The sequence below is a fragment of the Lissotriton helveticus genome, chromosome 1_1 (assembly GCF_964261635.1).
Source record: "Lissotriton helveticus chromosome 1_1, aLisHel1.1, whole genome shotgun sequence".
NCBI lineage: Eukaryota > Metazoa > Chordata > Amphibia > Caudata > Salamandridae > Lissotriton > Lissotriton helveticus.
Genome location: NC_136057.1, coordinates 1,155,947,409 through 1,155,971,068, shown reverse-complemented (window position 1 = coordinate 1,155,971,068; position 23,660 = coordinate 1,155,947,409). Strand labels below are relative to the sequence as shown.

Genomic DNA, 23,660 nt, shown 5'->3' with positions numbered 1-23,660 from the left:
TCAACCGGAACCCAACTCCCAATCTTACTACTTCAACACTTTCTCCACACACAAGGGACTCTACAGTTATAAGTGCCTTTGCTTCGAGGAGTCATCAGCGACGGAAATCTTCCAAGACACCAGACAAATGGTCATTCAACCCATCTAAAACTGTCTGAAGTACAGTGAAGGCAACCTCATTTTTGGCCACACCAAAAAATGGGCATAATGCAGCGCTGACAGGAAGTGCACGTAGGGCTAAATGCTGCAGGACTCACTCTAAATGTTAACAAATGTGAACTGGAAAAGGTTGAACTTGCATTGTTTCGCCACATTTTGTCATGCAGGGGAGGCAACTAGCATCGACCAAAGTAGCAGAACTAAATGAGATCCCTAGAGCCATTCATGTAGCTGACATGAGCTCCTTCCTAGAAATGGTGGCCTACTGTTCCTTATGCACCAAGAACTTTGCCACTATTGGATACCATTGGGAGAGATTTCCAAATATAACAAACAAGGACAATTGTTCATTTGGTGTCAAAAGTGTGCAAGAGCCTTCATAAGATAAAAGAAAAGGTTGTCTTAGTTGTCTACTAAGCATATTTAGACCCCCAACTTATACACCGAAATGACAGTAGACACTAGCCCGGTTGAATTGGGTTCCAGCCTTGCACAAGGCAAGCTGGGTCAAGTCTCTCCAAGGTGAATAGCTTCCAAATTCTGAATGAAACCGAGATGACTTACTCTCGACCAAAGAAGAAAACCATGTCAGAAGTATAGGCCTGTGAACATTACTGCATGTTGTCATTGATCTGCAGTAGCGCCTGGTGGCCTGTCCTAGTGCTTTCCATAGATGAGTAAATAAATGCATGTACAAGAGCAAAACCAACTTGCCTGTGATTGGTTTAGCATTCATAAAATGGTTATGTATGATCAAACATACACATGCCGACCGTTTTGTGAGTTCATTTCTACATATTTGTTTTGGTAACTTGTTAGATTTCACTACACAACCTCTAAGGCTGCTGTCATAGGTATGTGCGTGTCTTGATGTGTTGGCTCAACGAGTTGAGGCACAGCTGGACCTATCCCAGTGTATTTTCAGTCACTTCTGCCCGTCCTCACAAAAACTTGCATGGATCTGATGGTACGCTGTGTACCAGGTTTGCAATCGGAGATCGTGGATCAGGACCTTAGGGTGGTCCTCATATGGGCCGTTGAGTGCTCACAGAGGTCTTGCCAAGAGATTGGTGATTATGGGGCAGGTTTTAGCACTATACACACAAGCAACGAGTACTTCCAGAAAGGTCATTTTGAAATCGAACTCTAGTTCAGAAGGTTACATTTGTGATAGGTTTCAGTCAGCTATTGGGTATGTTTGGAAGGATTTATTAACCAATGCTTCAGGAGGTCAAGGACTAATCCTTGTCAGCAGATAAGTGTAGTTGGTAGTGGCTGTTGATATAAATTCTTATAGATAGACCACTGAGCATGGTTCCAAAACTTGGGTCAGCATCATTGGCTGTAAAGGGAGCAAGAAGAGGGAAGTGTAGTGTGGATGGGTTATGTGTTTTAGTGCATAGAGAAGGATTGTGGTTGTTAGTTGTGCCCTCACTGACGTTTGTGGTTTTTGCATCAAATATTACTAGGGCCTCTTGATAATGTTATAGCGGTTGATTTTGGGATATATTTTAAGATTTCTGGGTAGGTGATTTTGCTGTAGATTATGAAGGATTTGATGGATCTATTTCCAGTTTTGTTAATGCTTTTAGCATAACTAGTTAATTTTACAACCTTTGACTTTATTGTGGGGTCCCCTCATGAATTTGTTTAATAACATTTATCTTCTATCTCCGAGTTCAATTAGCATAATTTCTGTGACATGATCTTCAGTTTTAGATTGAACCGTACTCTGGCTCCTTTCATTACTGATTCCTGTTTTCTTCTGTTGCATGATACTAACACTTCCAGTGCTCTAATGACCTGCGATTGGATGATGCCTCGGCATATGGATGTGAGTGACCCATGTTAAAAGTTCTCTAGACTCTCTCCTGGGTTACTTTTTTTAACGGGTCTGTGGTGGTTTAAGATGGAGATTGTCTACAGATCTAGCCTGTGTTTTAGTACCAAAATGATATGCACCCATAAATGCAAGCTCTAAAGTTCTTCTACCTGGCCATCTGTTGATCAGGTATAAAACTTTATTGGATTTTATGCAAAAAAGCTCAATTTCATTAACTCACTACAACGATTACCATTGGCACATAAAAAGGTTCCCTACAAAGGGAGATTAGAAAACGTTGTTTGTTTGGAGGACCACTCCCTTGAAAAGAAGTTCTTCTGATGCAAGTTGGAAAGATTTCTTGAGAAATTCCAGATCTGAAGTCTTGCATGTATATATATATATATATATATATATATATATATATATATATATATATATATATATATATATATATATATATATATATATATATATATATGAATTAATTTTGAATGTAACTATAGATTTTGTTTAACTTGTAAAACGGGATTGAAACATAGCTCCACACTTTTCTTTCTACCTGTCCTTCACAGCGGGTCACCCATTATTTGGAAACTAATCGAAAATCTTGGCATTTCTGATGCCTTTTACAGCTCATCCTGCTATTCCTGTTACTAAGTTATAACATTTTAAAAAATACGAACACCCTGTAATGCTGGGCTCTTTTCAGCCCCATAATGACCCTGTATGTTTAGATAATATTTCATTATGTGACAGTTTGTTTTGACTCGGTTTATGGTTTGCTATGTGGGGATTTCAGCATCTCGCTGGAGAATGTTTTTAACTCCTCAACCAGTGGCTCAATACACATTTGAGATATTTGGTTAATTCGTTGTCCTCCACACAGCTTTCACACTTAGCAACCTGGTTGTCGATGGTATTTGTTATTCAGTCAGCTGGTGGGGTACATTATAGCTCCGTTTTCCGTAGCATGTCTTTCACAGATTAAAATTAACAAATCCTCACAACATGTTTCTCGCAAAAGAAACGCCTCCCTCTGCATTTCGAACTCCTCTATGGTAATGCCTTCTCTAGGTTTTTCCATTGAGGAGTTTTCTTGGTAAATATGGTATCAGCTCTCAGCGCCTGCAAGAAGTATTCCCAAAGTAATGGGTTGTTTGTTAATTCAAGGATGATATTGAAATAGTCATGCGGAGATTATAAGCAGAAAATCGGAAGGCCTTTGATCCAGAACTCATTCCCGTAGTAAGGAAACCTTTTAGAATAAAATTTCACTTTGTGGCTAAAAATAAAAAGTTTGTGTCATTTGGACCATTTCGGTGAGGGCCAAGCATGCCTTGGTCTCTGCTTGTCATTCTGACTTTGAGCTATCCTCTGACCCCTTTTGACAAAATGGATCACCACCGATAGTTACAGTGTTTGGGGCTGGTGGCTAGCAGAAAATGAGACCCCTCCATCTGCAAGTGTTCCTTGTAGGGGTGATGTCTCTGTCATTCTTGTCACCTTTGTTATTTAGTTTCCATTGTAGACCACCCCGTCTTTTATGGGCAACTTCTTTGGACTAGAGTTATATTTAACCTAATCCATCTCTAGTCGGCAAATGATAACTTGGCCTGGCTTCGATTTTCCTGGAGCAAGAAAAGCAGAGATATTTACTTAACAGTTAACACTACTGTTATAACCATGATAATAGATGTTATTTGTAAATAACAATCTGTGGATTAGAGGCGGGCGAGCCACTGAAGGCTTGAGCTAGACTCGACCCAGATGCTTGGCTCTGTCTCAGTTCGAGGTCCACTTGGAACCTCAAGCGCCAACAAGCCGAGTTTTCACCAGAAATCATGTGGCTTAGTGGCTACAAATGCTGATCCTCTAACATGTGCAATCAGGTTCAAATCCTGACCTGCACTCAAAATCCTGTAAACTGGCAAATCTCTGTAGCATAAAAAACATTTTAAAGTAGGCTGTGTCTGTAGTGAAGTGCTCTAGGTCTGTGGGAAAAGTCTTGCTATGTGAAACTGCAAAAAACAAATTGTGTATGCCACCTGTCACCTACGCCCTAAGCTCCTCTTCCAATAATTCTGGACAAAGCATTAACCTTTAATGTCAGAAATAGATACTACTCTAGTGGCTAAATTGGCCTGAAACTGGAAAATATGGATCCATCCCAGTTCCCTGCTTGACCGCCCTGTGGAATCCGAGCCAAAAAAGTTGTCCTTAAGCCTTCTTTTTGATCATTATAGCATTTCAGAGTACCTCAATGCAAAGATACAATCTGATATACTACGGTTAACTCCTTCATATGTGAAAGAAATAAGCTATTTTTAACTTTGAAGACACCTTGTTATATTCTAACTTTATGTCTGTTGTGTGATTTACATGCCAAATAGTTTCAGGACTCTTAAAGCCAAATCCGACCCATGGCTCTGTTCTCCCTGTTTTGTTGGCTCACCCACCTCTAATGTAGACATGTATATGTTGATAGTACTGTTATCCAGTTTATTGGTACTCATTCTCCCCACCTACTGAAAGATGGAAGACTATGTATCCCTTCCCGGAATTTGAACTTGTGACTTTCACATTGGTCACCAGTGAACATTAAGCTTACTGATGCCTATTCCCAAAACCCAAAATAAATCCTGAGTACGTTCAGCATTTCTTAGTGTTTCTTCCTCGCCTATGGAAGTACCTAGTCTTAAAATTTCAGTGTTCTTCATCACGGATTTCTTTTAGATTATATTCATTAAAGGCCTATTTTCAGTCCTTATGCTTGAGGACCCAAGGCTAGACATTTCTGTTTTGTATATCAAGCCATTTTACAGAAGGTGCTAGTCAAAATAACTCAGTAAAATATAAACAGAATTTTAAAAAATCGAATTTTGTTACAAAGAACCTGGTTTACTAAGCAAAAATGGGACCTTGCTCTTTTTGGGGGGTGGTGTTATATAGCGAAAATTCGATCCGAAGGTATTGAAGCACTTTACATGAGCACCAGTTACTATACACAAGGATACAGTCATTTTTATGTCTCACCTGCGAAAGCGCATTGCATCCCGCACATTGCTTAGTATTCGTTGGCTTCATTGGCAGTCTTATTTGAAACCTTCTAATTGGCCAGTGCCTGCTGGCTTGACTTCCTCCTCTTTTGGCAAGGGCATGGACCAAGTACTGATTGCTTTAACCCGATTGTTTTCCTCCCACTGATTGTGCTGTGATTGAGATATTACTTTTACTTATTCTTCTTCCCTATTGTCCTTTTTGAACCTTTTGCTATTTGTAGCTATGTTTTACTATTCAGCACACACTTCAAAGCAGCCCTTTTCTCATTTGAAATGGATGTTTATTGTGACAGCAGATGTTATCTGCGTCCATTTGTATTTTGTCACTAAGAAATGGAAGCAATTGCTTTCTGTATGTGATAGGATTTTTGCCAAATGCCATACTATTTTTCTATTTCACTCATGGGAGGAGCCATGATTTGCTCAGAATCCCAGGTGTTGTGCAGAGACCTAACAAGCACTGTCAAAGCCAATAGGTCTCACCTTTGAGAGTATTGGCTCTGCCATAGTCTTTTGATCATGCTGTACAGCATGGGCATTGCCGACTTTAGCAAAGATTTGTAGCTATGCTCTATAGCAGCGGAGCTGCTGTGCTACATGGCTAAAAATAATATTTTTCAAAAAGACTATGATGCATTCAGCTATAATGCACTTTAAAAAATAAATGTGAAAAAGCACATTAGCACTGGCTGTCATAGCACTTTTTACATTTTGTTTTAACCACACTGCAGAGTGTCTGTACTGTCTGTGGGGGCATGGATACAAAACATGGCCAAAGCCAATTGCTCTGATAGGCGAGACCTATTGGCTTGTCTGTTTTTTAGGCATGGGGAGTTTAAGTGATTTGCCCAGATTCATAGAAAGTTGGGTTGACATCGCAAAATTGTTTGTCCTGTTCCAAAGTCATCAGCCCTGGCTGTAATGCCACATCCAGTCCCAGCTGTTTTTTGTGAAGGAAATGTCAGAGCACTTGCGTTTTAAACTTACCATAATTCTTCATGAGCTAACTAAGACTCCAGATCCGAGTGTTAGATCAAGATGAACCTTTTATCAGATGTATATTGTATTTTCTTGATTTGCTGCAAGGGTATTTGCTAGGTAGTGGTTTTGCCAATGATGCAACAGGGAGTTAAAAGAGGAGGGGGTGCTTGCACAGTTCAGACTTATGGGTTCTCTTTTGAATTGCCCTTTTATTTCATGGGCATGCAAGGTTTCTCTTTCGATTGTTGCTTTTATACATGTAACATTCAATAGGGAGTAGGAAGGTTTTCAAAGTCTGAGTGAGTGGCATTTGTTTGGGGCTTATTCCAGAGTTCACTGTCTCCTGGTTTTGCTCTTCTATTACTAGTACAGAAACGAGACTCTTAGGAAGCATTTGAAGAAGAATCGGATTTTTAAAGAATAGGAGAGGTGATGGAAGGAGATCCCAGTGTCTGGTTCCAATGACTCTGAAAGTTAACCCTACCTCTTCAGGTACCAGGGTGATGTATGAGAATTCATACCTGATTTGGATACGAAAGGGTCCTGGATGGCAGTGTTGGTGTTGTCTGGGTTGAATGAAGAGCAGAACTCCAAAGAAGGGTATTTGAACAAAAAATGCTGTTAATTGAAAACTGTTTTGGATAAACACCGTGGTTCCTAAAGCCTTTTTGGTCACTATTTCTTGATCTTCTGATCTTCCTCTGATGAAACGTAAAATCCTGTATTAATTTTAAGCACTAAATTTTCGGTAATGTTTTGTTTACTATCAATAGTAAAGGTGAGGAGATACTGCATGTTCCAGTTCGACCTTTCAGGTGTTAATGAGACCCTTCACTACTTTGTATTACATTATAAGACTCTGGAAATAGAAACCATTGTGTGTCATTAAATGAGGCGTATTTTTATCGACAGTAGTTACTGTCTGCAGTGTTTACTGCGTGTCATCATGCTTGCTGCACTACATCTTTTACATGTACACAGTTTGGAACACGGGCAATGACTATGACTCAGAAGGTTGCTACATTGTAGTTGACTACCCACAGAAAGGGCTCTGTTCAGCACACTCTGTTACTGTAACTGGAAGTCTATAACTGCCCTGCCCTGCATTGACATAACTCTTTCCATGGTGTCTCTCAGCTTTACAGGAGATTCAAAGCTAGCATCGAGCACGCGCTACGTGGAAACTCAGTCCATGCAGATTGGAGCCTCGTATATGATACAGTTCAACCTTGTTATGGGCTGTGGAGAGAAGTTCACGCCTCATATGGACAACCAAGTGATGTTAGAGTACTCGACAAACCACGGCCTCACCTGGCACTTGGTGCAAGAGGTAACACATCTTTTCAGACTATTTTTGCATGAAATTTTACTTTGAGTGAGGATATTTGTACTGAGCAGACATGGAGTAGTTGTACCACTGATGACAGTGTAAAAGGTGTTTCCTTAGGAATTTATGCACCACCTTGGGCAACTTGTCTTGATGTTTAAGTCTGCTTTGACAGCGCAGATGTCACGAGAACTAATGTGATCCAACATGAAACACATTTTTAGTAGACCTGCTGAGAGAGGGGCTCTGTCTCTGTCCATATGTTGATCCGCACTCCTACCAAATTCTTTATTCCTACTGTTAACTTTACAGACAAATACACTGATCAATTTCTGAACAATGAATGCAAGGCAATCTATAGGAATCCTGTTTATTTTTCACATGGTTTACTTTTTTGGATGTTTTGCGACATATCTTTAGTATTTAATTTTGTGTCTGTACACCTATTAAAGCGTGGGAAGAGTTGCATTTTGAATTTCATAGTCCTATGTTCTTTTTTCTGTTTCAAAAATAAGTTTATTCAACAAAAAGAAAAAAGAGACAATACAATATAATTACATAATATGAGATACAAGCATACAATCATACATGGAGCTGTGCTTATAATATCAATAAGGAGAAGGGAGGAAAAGAAAAGGGGTGTATAAGGACATATGCAAGGTTTGGTAACATGTCTAGGTGTTTAACAATATATTTCTATTAAACATATACAATAATCATGAGTATAAAATATGGAATGTCAAGGAGGCTTCAAAACCTCTTGTTCTAAGTGAGTGCGAGCACAGGAAGTCTAGCTTGGAGATCAAAAAACTTTGTAATTGGGGACCATAACTGTAGGCATTTTGTGGCTAGGTAAACAGGATATACATAATCTCTATCTAATCTGTGAATATGGCAAACTGCATACCACCAAGCTTTAAAAGATAGTTTAGATGAGTCTTTCAAGTGTTTAGTAATTTAGTGAAATGCCATCCTTAAACGCAAATATAGAATTTGCACATATATTGAACAATTATTCCATTCATCTGACAAAGCACCTAAAAAATTATGGGTAAGAGAGAAGGATATTGTAGAACCAAATATACGGGTAATTTGACCTCAAATATGTTTGCAAAAATGAACATAAGGGCAAGTCAAAAGTAAATGTTGTAAATCAGCATGTATTAGGGAAGAGGGCCAACAAGTATCAGATGTGTCAGCATTCATCCTATGCAGAGTTGTGGGAGAGAGAAGTAATTTATTATATATTTTTAAAAAGTGTCTTTGTAGTGTTCGCTGCTCTAGAGGTTTTCCTAATTTTGGTCTAGATTTTATTCCATAAATGGATCGACCAGTCTGTACCTAAATCTTGTTCCAAGGCCAGCTCTATCTTAGTTTTATCTCTAGTAATATTGGATTTTCGTAAGTAAGCGTACATGGTGGAAGCCTTGGGGCATGTGCTGAGAAAAGTGTGAGTTTGGTTAGCAATAGTGGGAGAGGAAAGAGGAGTAGAGTTGGCTTGATCAAAAGCAAGACCAAAAGCATTTTGCAATAATTGATACTTATTCTGAAAGGAGAAGAGGGGTTTAAATACAGAGCGAGCATGAGATAAAGGAATAACCTTATTATTATCAAATAGTTGGTTTACCCATATTAAGCCTTCTTTCCTCCATGCTATTTAAAAAAAGGGCTTACTCCTGATCAGTATGAATTTGTTGTGCCATATAGTAGGTTTCAGGAATGGTTCTGTATCATCGGACTGACCTAATAAGATGTATCTAATAATTTACTTGTGTGTTTAACAATGGGAGTAGATAATTGTTTGGGGCTTCTGAGTAAATGACAGGTATTCTTGAAAGGAGAAAGGGTTAAGGTATGATTGTTCCAGCATGACACAGAGTGAAGATTCTGGCAAGGATCCCAAAATCCATCTGAAGGATTGACGTAATAGAAACACTTTGTGATAATTTGGGAAATCAGGAACATTTACTCCTCCTTTTAGTTTTGTAAGTGTGAGTTTTGATAATGACATTGGGCTCTTTTATTATTCCAGAGAAGGGAAGATAATATGGAATTGATTTTTGTTTTTACTTTGAGATATAGCAGTTGGTATGTTAGAAATAGTGTAAAGAACAATGGGGGAGAACATCATCTTGATAGTGTCTAATCGTCCCCACCAGGAAAGATAGGGAGGGTGCCACTTATCTATCAAAGCGGGTATTTTTAGTGAGCATTTATCTATAATAATGGAAATCGATGATTTGATTGATGAAGTGAAGTACATAACTAGATATTTTATATGCTAGGGGTTCCGTTTACAATTGGATATTTGAATATTATCTTTAAATGTAAATTTACTTAAAGGTAATATCTCATATTTGTCATTATTTAATCTGTAGCCAGAGACAGAAGAATAAGCTGTTACTTCTTTTAGAAATGTAGGAAGGGATGAGTGTAGTTTCGAGAGAAATAGTAAGATATCATCTGCATATGCCGCCAGTTTAATGTGTACATTGTCGGATGTAAAGCCTTGAATGTTTGAGTTTTGGCGGATTCTAGATAAAAAAGGGTTCTAAGGCTAGATTGAAAAGAAAATGAGATAGGGGGCTACCCTGTCAAACACCTCTTCCCAAATTAAAGTATGAGGAAGTAAGGCCATTGGCAAAAATTGCCGCTCTGGTATTTGAGTATAGAAGAGAAATAAAATTTATGATTTTTGGACAGAAACCATACCATTTAAGTGTTAAAAAGAAAAAAAAAGGCCAATATACTCTATTGACCGCCTTTTCCACGTCTAGTGCGATTGCGGCCATAGAGTCAGACTTATGAGATGTTTTGGATAGTATATCAAAACATAAACGAGTGTTGTTTGTAATAAAGCATCACATAACAAAACAATATTGCTCTTTACCAAGTAGGTTAGGAAGAAAGGATTCCAGCCTCAAGCCCAAGGCCTTGGAGAAACTTTTATAGTCAATGTTTACTAAAGAAATGGGTCTGTAATTTCCTCAAAAAGGAGAGTCTTTATCATCTTTGGGTATGAGGCATATTAGGGCTTCCAAAAAGGATCCAGAAGAAACACCTGCATGTGAAAAAGAGGCTATAATATTATTTAACTTGTGTTGAAGCAAATGAGAAAAGTGTCTAAAAACTCTACAGTAAAACCATCTGGTCCTGGGGCCTTATCTTTTTTGAGTGTATGCAGTGCAGAAGTGTGGCTCACTGGTTAGAGGAGGCAGACCCTGGGACCAGGGTTCAATTCCCGACGCGGCAGGGTCTTGAGCCCAAATATCCACGGACTCGATAATTCTCGTTTCGGTGCCTACTCGAATCACAGGTTCACACTCTGCAGCTCTGGGCATCAGCTTGCTTAATCTCCACTATGGCCCCCCGCGGCAGGATGCCTGGCTTTCACCTTGGGGATGCCCAGTACGGGTATCTCACAGGGAAAAAGCCAGGACGGGTTCCCAAGGCAAGCGCCGAGATGCCTACGGGTAATCGAGTGCTATATAAGAACGCATAATAATAATAATAATAATAATAATAATTCATTCAATGAGATACCAAGTTCCAATGGGCTAAAGTTTAGTTGCATATCAAAAGATTTTTCAATGGAAGAAAGGTATTCTTTAATCTCATTGTTTGTGGAAAAGGACTCCGGTGTGTATAAAGATTCATAAAATCAATGGAATTCTTGTAGATTTTTGGAATTCTTATATCTAGATGATTGTTGATCATCTATGATCGATTCAATGTTGAGTTTGTGTTTTTTGACCTTGAGATAGTTTGCTAGTAATTTGCCAGATTTATTCTGCCCACCATAAAACTTTGCACTGAACTTCAACAGATATAATGAAGCATTATCGGTAGACTCCTTATTAAACTTAAGTTTGGTTGCTATGAGTACCGACAAAAATTCTTTTGATTTGGTAGCATAGTAGGAATGGTCAAATCTCTTAATTTTTGCAAATAGATTTGTGGCGGGTTTACAGTTAGTGTGTTGTTTCTTAGAAACATAGTTAATAATAAAATCATGGGCAGCTGCTTTAAAAGAATCCCAAATTGTATGAAAGGGCAGTTTTTCTGTTTCTTTAAAAAGAAAGTATTCTTTTTAACGAAACAGAGACATTCGGCTTGGTAAGTATATCTACTTAGATATAGACGGGAAACAACGGTTCTTGTGGCAACATTGGTTGGTTACATGTGTAATTAAAATGCACAATGGAAATGTGTTTGGGTTGAGCGGATTTCAGACGAAGAGGTAGCCGAGTACATTGTACTTGTATTTTTTCATACATTTTTTTTTTGTATAGCAATTATTTGAAAAAAACAATATGTCGTGTACAAAAGGATTGGTGCAGTGTCCCCAGTGCAAAATTGGAACCTAAAAAAATAAATGTGATGACATTTGTGACAGTTACAACGTGGTTTTCATTATTCTTGAAAAAAAATCATTAATATTTTACAACAGTTTCTTCCAACACTGTAAACAATAATTAGTGCTGGTATAATGATTAGTTTTTGTTCAAAGTCGACGGTGTTTCGACCCTTCAAACAATATAGGGTCTCTTCAGGACCTAATGGTATAGGGACATCTGGAATAAAACAGTATGTACGTGCAGCCACGTGGATAAAGTGTGAATACCAGTCAAGTGAAAAAAGGAAAAGATACTCACACTGGACCCAGCCGGGTGCTCAGTGTGAGGAAAGCGGGAAGACGAGGGAGGAGCTGGCGCTGACAGATGAGGCAGAATAGAGGTGTTACCTAATGGCGCTACAAGTAGGAGTTCCCCAAAGAAAATCTTCACAGTGTATGCGAAGGGGCATAGACGTTGCTTTTGTGGGCGGGCACTGGATGTGTCCTGGCCGAGGTTGTCCTTAGGAATGAATCTTTGGATGACGCGTGCAGCCGCTACGCGTCTCTCCTGTAGCAGCTGTCTGGGTGCAATGACCATTTCCCGCCCACAAAAGCAACATCTATGCCCCTTCGCTTACACTGTGAAGATTTTCTTTGGCGAACTCCTACTTGTAGCGCCATTGGGTAACACCTCTGTTCTGCCTCATCCGTCAGCGCCAGTTCCTCCCTCGTCTTCCCGCTTTCCTCACACTGAGCACCCGGCTGGGTCCAGTGTGAGCATCTTTTCCTTTTTTCACTTGACCGGTGTTCACACTTTATTCACGTGGCAGGGCGCACATACTGTTTTGTTCCAGATGTCCCTATACCATTAGGTCTGGAAGAGACCCTATATTGTTTGAAGGGTCGAAACGCCGTCGACTTTGAATGAAAACGAATCATTATACCAGCACTAATTATTGCTAGTGTTGGAAGAAACTGTTGTAAAATATTAATGATCGTTTTTCAAGAATAATGGAAACCACATTGTAACTGTCACAAATGTCATCACATTTATATTTTTTTAGGTTCCAATTTTGCACTGTGGACACTATGCACCAATCCTTTTGTACATGAAATATTGTTTTTTTCAAATATTTGCTATATAAAAAAAAGTTTATGAAAAAATACAAGGACAATGTACTCGGCTACCTCTTTGTCTGAAATCCGCTCAACCCAAACACATTGCCATTGTGCATTTTAATTACCCATGTAACCAACCAATGTTGCCACAAGAACCGTTGTTTCTTGATATATAATACGTACCTTTGTTCTCTGTGAGTAGGGTTTTCCCTTGTGCTTGTTGAGTAGATATAGATGGGAGCATGTCCAGATATTAATATGGAGCCAATATCCGCAGATTGTAGGGATTGAGAAATGTTGTGAGATACAAAAATGTGGTCCATCCATAATTCTGTCTGATGTATTCTCTTAGAGTGGGATTACATAGTTCCCAGGCGTCCATTCATTTTCTTTGCTGAGTGGATTGTAAAAATAATTTATTGGGCTTTATTTGGTATGAAGGAAGTCAGGGAATTGCGATCAATAAAGGGATCTATCCTTTAATTGCAATCTCCTGCTAAAATGAGATTGTCTTGGGGACATTGTAATAGTTTTTTTGTAAGATGAAACCAAAAAAGGGAATCACCAGTAGTTGGTGCATAAATAGTGAATAAGGAGAGTGGAACCTTCCCAATCAGCTGTTTAGTAAACAGCCAACGACCCACATTGTCAGCCTCCTGAGACATACGTTTAACACAAAGAGATATGTGACATAGCGTGATAACACCATTTCTTTTACCGTCTCCCGGAGAGAAGAATACTCCACCTACCCAATCCCTCTTCAATTTTAAGGATTCGCTCTCTGTAAGATGTTACTCTTGGATCAATGCTTTGTCAGCTCTTGGGTTTAGCTAAGTGTCTTAAAACACGCTGTCTGTTGATTAGAAAATTTAAGCCTCGTACATTTCAAGAAATTATTTTTAGTGAGATATATTATTCATTATAAAGAAAAACTTATTTAAACCAGACACAATAGAATTGATACAATATAAACCACAAAATCACTTGTAATAACAAAAGCGAAACAAAGAACACCATGAAAGAAGAAGGAGCTAGGAGAATGAAAAAAAACAGAGAAGGGTGTTTTAAGGAGAAAAGAGGAGAAGGGAATGTAGAGAAAGCTCAAAATGAGAAATGGAATAGAAGAAGGAGAAAGACACAGAGGAAGTAACACATACCTATACAATTCCAAAAAAGAGACAAGGGGGGCGAAACCACATGGATGGATGGTGCATCCAGATGCTACAAGAGGCGTACACAGACAACTGTATTTGACAAGATGCGATACAATGACAAATATATACAACTAGCTGTCCGTCCCGACGTTGTCCGGGTATAAAAAAGATTTACCTGAAGGACGGCAAACTTTACCGAATGCTACCCCACCGCTTTCCAATGCAGCAGGCGTCTTAGAATGCACACGCCCACACACAACAATGCTGAAGGGCACGCACACCTCACGACGTGCACGAACGCTAATCTCATCACAGTGAGATTAGCGTTCGTGCACATCGTGAGGTGTGCGTGCTGTTCAGCGTTGTTGTGTGTGAGCATGTGCATTCGGAGACGTGTGGGCGTGTGCATTCTGAGACGCCTGCGTTTATCCCCGGTTGATATCGGTAACGCTTATGCCCACAAATGTTGCTTTGCAACATATGTTATTAACGCCGCCTGAATGGCAATGTGCGTGAATGCGGCGCACCTTGTGTCTTCTATACGGACGTGTGAGAAGTGATTATAACTTGTGAATGGAAAGGCGCGCTACTGAATGACGCGGCCATTTTTTGTTATAAAATTTGTGGCACGCCCCTCTGAGAACGCTGTTGTGGTAAGCCCCTCTCACAAAGTATAATGTTTGTACTTTGACACGGCTACGACCACGCCCCGACACGCCCACGGCCCTCTGAGTGTGTAGTTTGACACGCCCACGCCCCTCTGACAACGGTTACGGCCACAAAGTAAAATGTGTGTAGTTTGGCACGAACACGCACCCGACACGCCCAGGCCAACTCCCACGCCCACAATACCCCTAAGGTTCTTTGACGTTTCTAGTGTATATGGTGGCCACCTGTATAGCCTATGTCCTTCTGCTGCAACTCCCCTTTCCAATGCTGTATTGGGTGTTGTGATTGGTGCTGTACTTCTTGAGTTTACCCGCCTCAAAGGTTTCAGCTCTCTCTTCATAATAGTAGTATGGATAAGATACCTGAAAGGAGAAGCAAAAGAAAACTTAACATCAACGTATCAACGATAGAATATTCCTGTCAAAAAAGGAATTACATAAGAAAATAAGTACATAACAATATTTGAAAACAAGTACAAATTCTAAATATCAAAATGCTCTTAAAGTTTTTTAACCATAGTGAGAAGTTGAAGCACCAGAAGTGTCCATAGTTTCTATTTTGCAAGAGTCGATGACATTTTTCAATCTAACTGGATTCCTCGTAGGTCGTCATCTTATTTCTGTAGCTAATCTTAAAAAGACAAGGATGAAAAAGGCCCTAGCGAGCACCAAGAGTGCGAAGATCCGGGCTCATATTTAGAAATTCTCTATGTCTGTCCGCTGTACTCTTGGCGTAATCTTGAGAGAACAATAAATCATGACCTAACCAAGATATACAGGTTGTTGTTTTGGATGTAGAGAGAACTTTGAGAAGATGACACCTCTTGGGTGTTTTGGGCCAGAAGCATTAACTGATTGACGACCCAGTTTTGAAGAAGGTGAGAGGGTCTGGGTCCTCCGTGTTCTCCGTTAGACCATATATGCGCACGTTATTTCTTCTATTTCTGTTTTCCAAGTCTTTAACTTACTTCTGCAGAGAAGAGATTTGAGATTGAAGAGCGCTCACTTTGCTGTCTGTTATACCATATTAGGAAACACTCTGCTCCACTGCTTCTAGACGTTCATCCATTTGAGACCACCTCTCAGTAAGAAATTTTTGTTTAGTGTTTGTTTCCTCCATGAAGGGTCATAGGGCACGAATTTCTTCAAGTAAGAGGTCCAGTGAAACAGGAGGTGGAGATTGTGCTGGAGAGGGTAGGTCGTTTTTCATACATTTTGTGGAAGCCTTTCCAGAATTCGCTGGTATAGTAACTGCGGTAGCCATAGTTATAGACGTGCCATTTTTTGGCTGAGGAGTTAAAGGAGACTCCATTGCAGCAAACTTTGAGAAAACTGTGGAGTTTTTGATGAATCTGTACACTGGGGACAAGGTAGAGGAGCCTTGGTCTTCTTATTCTTCCCATAGGCAGTGCAAAAAATCATTAAAATAAGACCAACGCTTATGTGAAAGCGATGAATTATATCAATGCTTGTGATGGAAATGAAAGTCAGAGCCCCAGTACTTACACCAAGTTGTGCCTTTGAAGTGGGGATGACTTCAAAGCTGGGCATTGAAGTGCACTGCCCCCCCCTTTCTTCCCAGCCCTGGCTACAGACTATCAGTTGGGGTTAATCAGCCCTTTGTGTGGGAAACTGGGCACTGTCCATTCAAGTGTAAGTGTCAGCTCCCCTCCTCTCAATCTGCCAAGGAAGAGCTATCAGATTGCAGATGAGTTCTCTGTCACACCCACCCTCCCTGTGTTTGTGGCTGCCTAGAGGGAATGGACAAAGCATAGCTGTCACCCTCCCCAGATGTGTATTGGAGACAAACTGCAAGGCACACAGAGCAGTAAGAGTGAAGAAATATCAACTTTCTAAAAGTTGCATTTCTAAAATAGTAATGGTAAGTCAAACTTTACCAGTAAAGAGTATTTATCATTTCCATTTCAAATATATGAAATATGATGCAGATACTCTGTTCTAACCAGGAATTACAGCTTAAACATGTATTAAGGAATTCCCAATGCTAGCCTATGAGAGGAGTAGGCCTCACAGTAGTGAAAAACAAATGTGGTTGTTTATCACTCCCAGGACATGTAAAACTTAAAGTACATGTCCTACCTTCCATTTACACAGCCCTCTGCCCTTAGGGCTACCTAGGGCCTACCTTAGGGGTGACTTATGTGTGATAAAGGAAGAGTTTAAGGCTTGGCAAATAGTTTTAAATGTAAGTTGAAGTGGCAGTAAAGTGCACACACATGCCCTGCAATGGCAGGCCTGAGACAGGTTTGAAAGGTTACTTGTGTCGGTGGCACAATCAGTGCTTCAGGCCCACAAGTAGCATTTAGTTACATGCCCTGTTTATGCAGTATAGCACTTTACAAGTGACTTACAAGTAAGCTCAATTGGGAACACACCAAATATACCATATTTAGGGTAGAAACACGTGCACTTTAACGCTGTTCAGCAGTGGTAAAGTGCTCAGAGTCCTTAGGCCAACAACAAGATACAGCGAAAAGAGGAGGTAAGCAGGAAACAAGTTTAGAGGAAGACCACCCTAAGGATGAGAGGTCTAACACATATTGGACAGAAAGAGAAATGAAATAAAGAGACAGGAATTGAATGCGGGAAGGTTTGGACTATTTTTTGTTCCCAGTCCGGTCTTTTTGGTGCACCACCTCCTGGATCTTGGCCAAGAGATTGTGCTGGTCACAGGTGATTGCGATAGACAGGTGCCACGCTGACGAGAGCCAACAGCAGAATTACTCACCCAACTCCCATAGACCCTGCCTGAGAAGATGCACTGCATAGAGCCAATGGTAGAGTAGTATGGCATAGCGTCGAAGGGAACTAGCAGCGCTCGCTGGCATTCTACTCTGGATCAAGTGTTACATTGAGATCCTGTCCTCCTGCTTCCACACTGACTTCTGGTTATGCACATCCTGTACAATTGAAACCCGCACTCTCAGTTCTGTGCCTCAAGAAGGCTACCCTTGGTGTCAGACATTGCGTCCCTTGGTGAGGGCACTGTGCACGGGAGAACCAGCAGCATCACCAGTCCGAGGCTACAAGGTATGTGTGGTAATCTAGGCCACAGTGGAATCTCAGGTTGTTTAAGAAGCGCTTAGGAAGGCCTGCAGTACCCCCAAACATAGGCTTGTAAAGATGCAGCGAGATCTGGGCCACTGTGCAAGTGCGGTGTGAGCAGTGGACCTATATGAATGCATAACAACGTGTGTGAATGTGTACTGTGAACGGTGTACCTGTGTGAGTGGCGGGGGTGTAGTATGTCTGTGAAAGTGCGATGTGAGACCTTTCACCTGGGTGAGTATAAGGTGAGAGTTGCGCCTCTGTGGGTGTACACTGAATTGTGTACTTGCATGCGTGCAGGGTGAGTGGTGTTCCTGTGTGAGTGCAGGGTGAGAGGTGTGCCTGTGTGAGTGCAGGGTTAGTGGTGTGCCTGGGCGAGTGCAGGGTGAGTGGTGGACCTGTGTCAGTACAGGATGAGAGATGTGCCTGTGTGAGTGTCATGTTAGTTGTGTGCCTGTGTGATGGTGTGCCTGTGTTAGTGCAGAGTGAGTGGAGTCCTGGTGTGAGTGCCGAGGGTGCAGCATGTCTGTGAGAGTGCAAATGAGACTTGCACCTGGGTGAGTATACGGTGAGAGTTGTGCCTCTATGGGTGTCCAATGAATTGTGCACTTGCATGAGTAACAGGGTGTGTGGTATTGCTGTTTCAGTACAGGATGAGAGGTGTGCCTGTGTGAGTGCTGTGTTAGTTGTGTGCCTTTGTGAGTGGTGTACCTGTGTGAGTGCAAGGTTATAGGTGTGCCCTGTGTGAGTGGTGCACCTGTGGTAGTGCAGAGTGAGTGGTGTGAGTGCTGGGGTGCAGCATATCTGTGAGAGTGCAAGGTGAGATTTGCACCTGAGTGAGTATAAGGTGAGAGTTGTGCCTCTGTGGGTTTACACTGAATTGTGTACTTGCATGCGTGCAGGGTGAGTGGTGTTCCTGTGTGAGTGCAGGGTGAGAGGTGTGCCTGTGTGAGTGCAGGGTGAGTGGTGGTCCTGTGTCTGTGCAGGATGAGAGGTGTGCCTGTGTGAGTGTCATGTTAGTTGTGTGCCTGTGTGATGGTGTGCCTGTGTTAGTGCAGAGTGAGTGGTGTCCTAGTGTGAGTGCCGAGGGTGCCGCATGTCTGTGAGAGTGCAAATGAGACTTGCACCTCGGTGAGTATACGGTGAGAGTTGTGCCTCTGTGGGTTTACACTGAATTGTGTACTTGCATGCGTGCAGGGTGAGTGGTGTTCCTGTGTGAGTGCAGGGTGAGAGGTGTGCCTGTGTGAGTGCACGGTGAGTGGTGTTCTTGTGTGAGTGCAGGGTTAGTGGTGTGCCTGTGCGAGTGCAGGGTGAGTGGTGGTCCTGTGTCAGTACAGGATGAGAGGTGTGCCTGTGGGAGTGTCATGTTAGTTGTGTGCCTGTGTGATGGTGTGCCTGTGTTAGTGCAGAGTGAGTGGTGTCCTGGTGTGATTGCCGAGGGTGCAGCATGTCTGTGAGAGTGCAAATGAGACTTGCACCTGGGTGAGTATACGGTGAGAGTTGTGCCTCTATGGGTGTCCAATGAATTGTGCACTTGCATGAGTTACAGGGTGTGTGGTATTGCTGTTTCAGTACAGGATGAGAGGTGTGCCTGTGTGAGTGCTGTGTTAGTTGTGTGCCTTTGTGAGTGGTGTACCTGTGTGAGTGCAAGGTTATAGGTGTGCCCTGTGTGAGTGGTGCACCTGTGGTAGTGCAGAGTGAGTGGTGTGAGTGCTGGGGTGCAGCATATCTGTGAGAGTGCAAGGTGAGATTTGCACCTGAGTGAGTATAAGGTGAGAGTTGTGCCTCTGTGGGTTTACACTGAATTGTGTACTTGCATGCGTGCAGGGTGAGTGGTGTTCCTGTGTGAGTGCAGGGTGAGAGGTGTGCCTGTGTGAGTGCACGGTGAGTGGTGTTCTTGTGTGAGTGCAGGGTTAGTGGTGTGCCTGTGCGAGTGCAGGGTGAGTGGTGGTCCTGTGTCAGTACAGGATGAGAGGTGTGCCTGTGGGAGTGTCATGTTAGTTGTGTGCCTGTGTGATGGTGTGCCTGTGTTAGTGCAGAGTGAGTGGTGTCCTGGTGTGATTGCCGAGGGTGCAGCATGTCTGTGAGAGTGCAAATGAGACTTGCACCTGGGTGAGTATACGGTGAGAGTTGTGCCTCTATGGGTGTCCAATGAATTGTGCACTTGCATGAGTTACAGGGTGTGTGGTATTGCTGTTTCAGTACAGGATGAGAGGTGTGCCTGTGTGAGTGCTGTGTTAGTTGTGTGCCTTTGTGAGTGGTGTGCCTGTGTGAGTGCAAGGTTATAGGTGTGCTTGTGTGAGTGGTGTACCTATAGTAGTGCAGAGTGAGTGGTGTGAGTGCTGGGGTGCAGCATGTCTGTGAGAGTGCAAGGTGAGACTTGCACCTGAGTGAGTATAAGGTGAGAGTCGTGCCTCTATGGGTGTACAATGAATTGTGTACTTGCATGAGTGCAGGGTGTGTGGTATTCCTGTGTCAGTGCAGAATGAGAGGTTTGCCTGTGTGAGTGCAGGTTGAGAGGTGTTCCTATGTCACTGTAGGGTGAGAGGTGTGCCTGTGTGAGCTCAGTGTTAGTGGTGTGCCTGTGTGAGTGCAGGTTGAGATGTGTTTTTATGTCAGTGCAGGATGAGAGGTGTGCCTGTGTGAGCTCAATGTTAGTGGTGTGCCTGTGTGAGTGCAGGTTGAGAGGTGTTCCTGTGTCAGTGCAGGATGAGAGGTGTGCCTGTGTGAGTTCAGTGTTAGTGGTGTGCCTGTGTGAGGGCAGGTTGAGAGGTGTACCTATGTCACTGTAGGGTGAGAGGTGTGCCTGTGTGAGCTCAGTGTTAGTGGTGTGCCTGTGTGAGTGCAGGTTGAGATGTGTTTTTATGTCAGTGCAGGATGAGAGGTGTGCCTGTGTGAGCTCAATGTTAGTGGTGTGCCTGTGTGAGTGCAGGTTGAGATGTGTTTTTATGTCAGTGCAGGATGAGAGGTGTGCCTGTGTGAGCTCAATGTTAGTGGTGTGCCTGTGTGAGTGCAGGTTGAGAGGTGTTCCTGTGTCAGTGCAGGATGAGAGGTGTGCCTGTGTGAGTTCAGTGTTAGTGGTGTGCCTGTGTGAGTGCAGGTTGAGAGGTGTACCTATGTCATTGTAGGGTGAGAGGTGTGCCTTTGTGAGTTGCGTGTTAGTTGTGTGCCTGTGTGAGTTCAGGTTTCAGCACATTAAAGCCAGAGCTATTGCCTTTGCAATGCTTGGTTGTTGAGTTTACCACTATTCAGTGAGCTCATTTTCGGCTTTTCAACTGAAGGAAAAAACAAATGTATGCTGAGGTGCTCCATCTTCTCGTAAGTACCTCTCCAGAACACCCATTGTTAAATAATGAGCCCGACACACTGCACCCGCCTGAGTAGGTTAGAATTAACATGAGCGCGAGGGGCAGCAGTGCATGCAAGAGACAACTGGCTGCTGCAAGTCTATTTTAGTTTATTCTCGTATTTGTAATCCTCTTTCTTTGAATGCAAAAACTGGGACGTTTATAATTGTTTCCCTGAATATGTATCAGCGTGAAATATCTCACGTGCGGCGGAAGACATCTGTCATCGCCATCCAAGAGCATGATTTTTCATCACGTTGTTGGTGCCACAGAGTGATGCCTTGGCTCCAGTAGCCCTTGTCCTGTCTGTCAGGCTGATGGCTTGGAGTGGGGTGGAATGGCCTATGGCTTTTATACAATTCTTACACTTGCATTTGTTACCACAAGGAACCGGTAATGTTGCATATTTATTTGGATTTCGCACTGAGATGAGAATGAAATAGTACATTTTAAAGCCGTAAAACTGGTAGATTATAATCCGGTTCTACTGATTGGATTTTTGCCTTTTTGGACTTCCTTTATTTATCAAATTCAGCTCTATTTTTCTGACTAACGTAGTGTGGGTTTCTATTTGTGGGGTGTTTTTACTCTTTTACTGTTTCAAGTATTGCACAAATACTTTACAATTGCCTCTAAATTAAACCTGACTGCTTGGTGCCAAACTACCGGGGGTTGGGCACAGGTTAATTTGGAGTTTGGCGTTTGCTACCCTGACAAGGATTGTGGTTGCTGCTTGACCAGGGCTCCCACCCCAATCAACCAGTAACCCAATTTCTCACACCCCTCAACCCCTCCACCTTTTGAACCTCCTTTTCCTTCGATAAGCCAAAATAGGACTCTCTTTGCCGAGTGACATGATAATTTGCCTTCTCTTCATATTCATCCGTGGGTGGTATGCAAGGACTTTTCTGTCTTGCATAACAGAAGGAAGATAGGTTTCTCTTTAAGCCATAAGGAGAGAAGCATGACGACGGAGGTAAACATAGCAGCAAGAAAAATGACTCTAGTGGCCTTATTATGAGTGCCCATCAGTATTACAAGATCAGCAACAACACAACAATTTGTAACTGGTGATATTCAAAATGAAATGGAAAACAAAACAACTTGCGGTATGATTTGCGCATTTAAGTCGTCCAAATGTTGTAATCAATGGTAATATCGCCCCAAATTATGACTGATGTCCACAGACTGGTCCGAATTTCCATCCCACACACAATGGTCTTATGTACTAGTAGGAGTTATTCTTTGTTAAGAGCCACTTCGATCAATCAAACTATTCATGATAAGGGCACTGACCAGTATTTTAGGGACGTCATATATGCTGTGGTGGCTGGCAACATTAAAATAAGGTGTGAAGAGATGCCCAAAAAACTTGCACTTGCTGGCACACAAGTTCTGGATGCTGTCTTTGTAGGCTCTGGATGTGGTCTCTGTAGGCTCTGGGTGAGGTCTCTGCAGGGTCTGGATGCATTCTGCAGGCTCTAGATGTGGTCTCTGTAGGCTCTGGACGAAGTCTCTGTAGGTTCTGGATGCGGTCTCCTACGTCCTGGCACTTTCCTCGGCAGTGACTCTGGGCTACCTAGGGCCTACCTTAGGGGTGACTAATGTGTAATAAAGAGGGAGTTTAAGGCTTGGCAAATAGTTTTAAATGCAAGTCAAAGTGGCAATAAACTTCACACACAGGCCTTGCAATGGCAGGCTTGTAGACAGGTTTGAATGGTTACTTGTGTGGGTGCAAAATCAACCGTAAAAAACACACCAGGAGAGACAAGGGACTAAGACTTCTCTGGCTCCCTTACTGTCAATATCAACTCACTCAACAGAGAAGTCCTAAAAAACACACTGTACTCCCATCTATACAAAGTTTGGGACAGGCTGGAACTTATAGATCGTATAATGATCCACATAGGAACAGCAGGTGTGATCCCTGCTTGGACCTACAACAAAAGAAGGAAAGACAACACATGTCTTAATACTGCCCTCACACACTTTGCAGTGTCATGCTTCATCATTGGGTCGCATCATACATCCAGGTGCAGACCAACACACTGGATGGAGCGCAATCTTTTTTGACGAAGAACAGTGGTGAGGTCAGAGAAAGAAAGAAAATGTGATAGTGCACATATAACACGTAAAATGACGTAACAAAAAAAGAAGAAAGAACCAGAAGGGAGGTCTGATTCCAGGCACGGCGAGTGCAAAAGAGCTCCCAAGGAGCTGCCAAAGATTGCTCACTTTAGAGCTTTATATGGTACAGGTAGAGGCACTCAGGCTTCCATAGACTACTTTCCCATTGTTTGCTGTGTTTTTTTTTGCATTTTTTACAAAAATGCAGAACTTCTTTTCTCCTTTAACAATTTTTATTGTTTTTGTAGTGTTTTTATGTATTGCATTTTTCTTCTTTTTAGAAAATTGGTTTGGAATTGTAATCTTTTGGATTCTTGACTTTCGTGTTGTTTTGATTCTATTTTATAATTTTGGGTCAGATGCACAAAAATCTAGAATTGCGATTTCTTTACTGAATCTCAATTAGCAAATCACAATTCTTGATATAAGAAAACAATTTTTTTAAATAGCAATTCCTAGTGGGTCACAAATTAACCTACCTCATAAATA

At 41.9% G+C, this 23,660-nt stretch overlaps 1 protein-coding gene across 1 annotated transcript in view; it reads left to right on the top strand.

Annotated features, from left to right (window-relative positions):
- Positions 1 to 23,660, top strand: part of RELN (reelin) — a 1,711,021-nt gene that overhangs the window by 1,140,699 nt on the left and 546,662 nt on the right. The window contains exon 21 of the mRNA XM_078679027.1: positions 7,162 to 7,354. Coding sequence (XP_078535153.1) covers positions 7,162 to 7,354 — 193 coding nt within the window. The remainder of the gene's footprint in view (positions 1 to 7,161; positions 7,355 to 23,660) is intronic.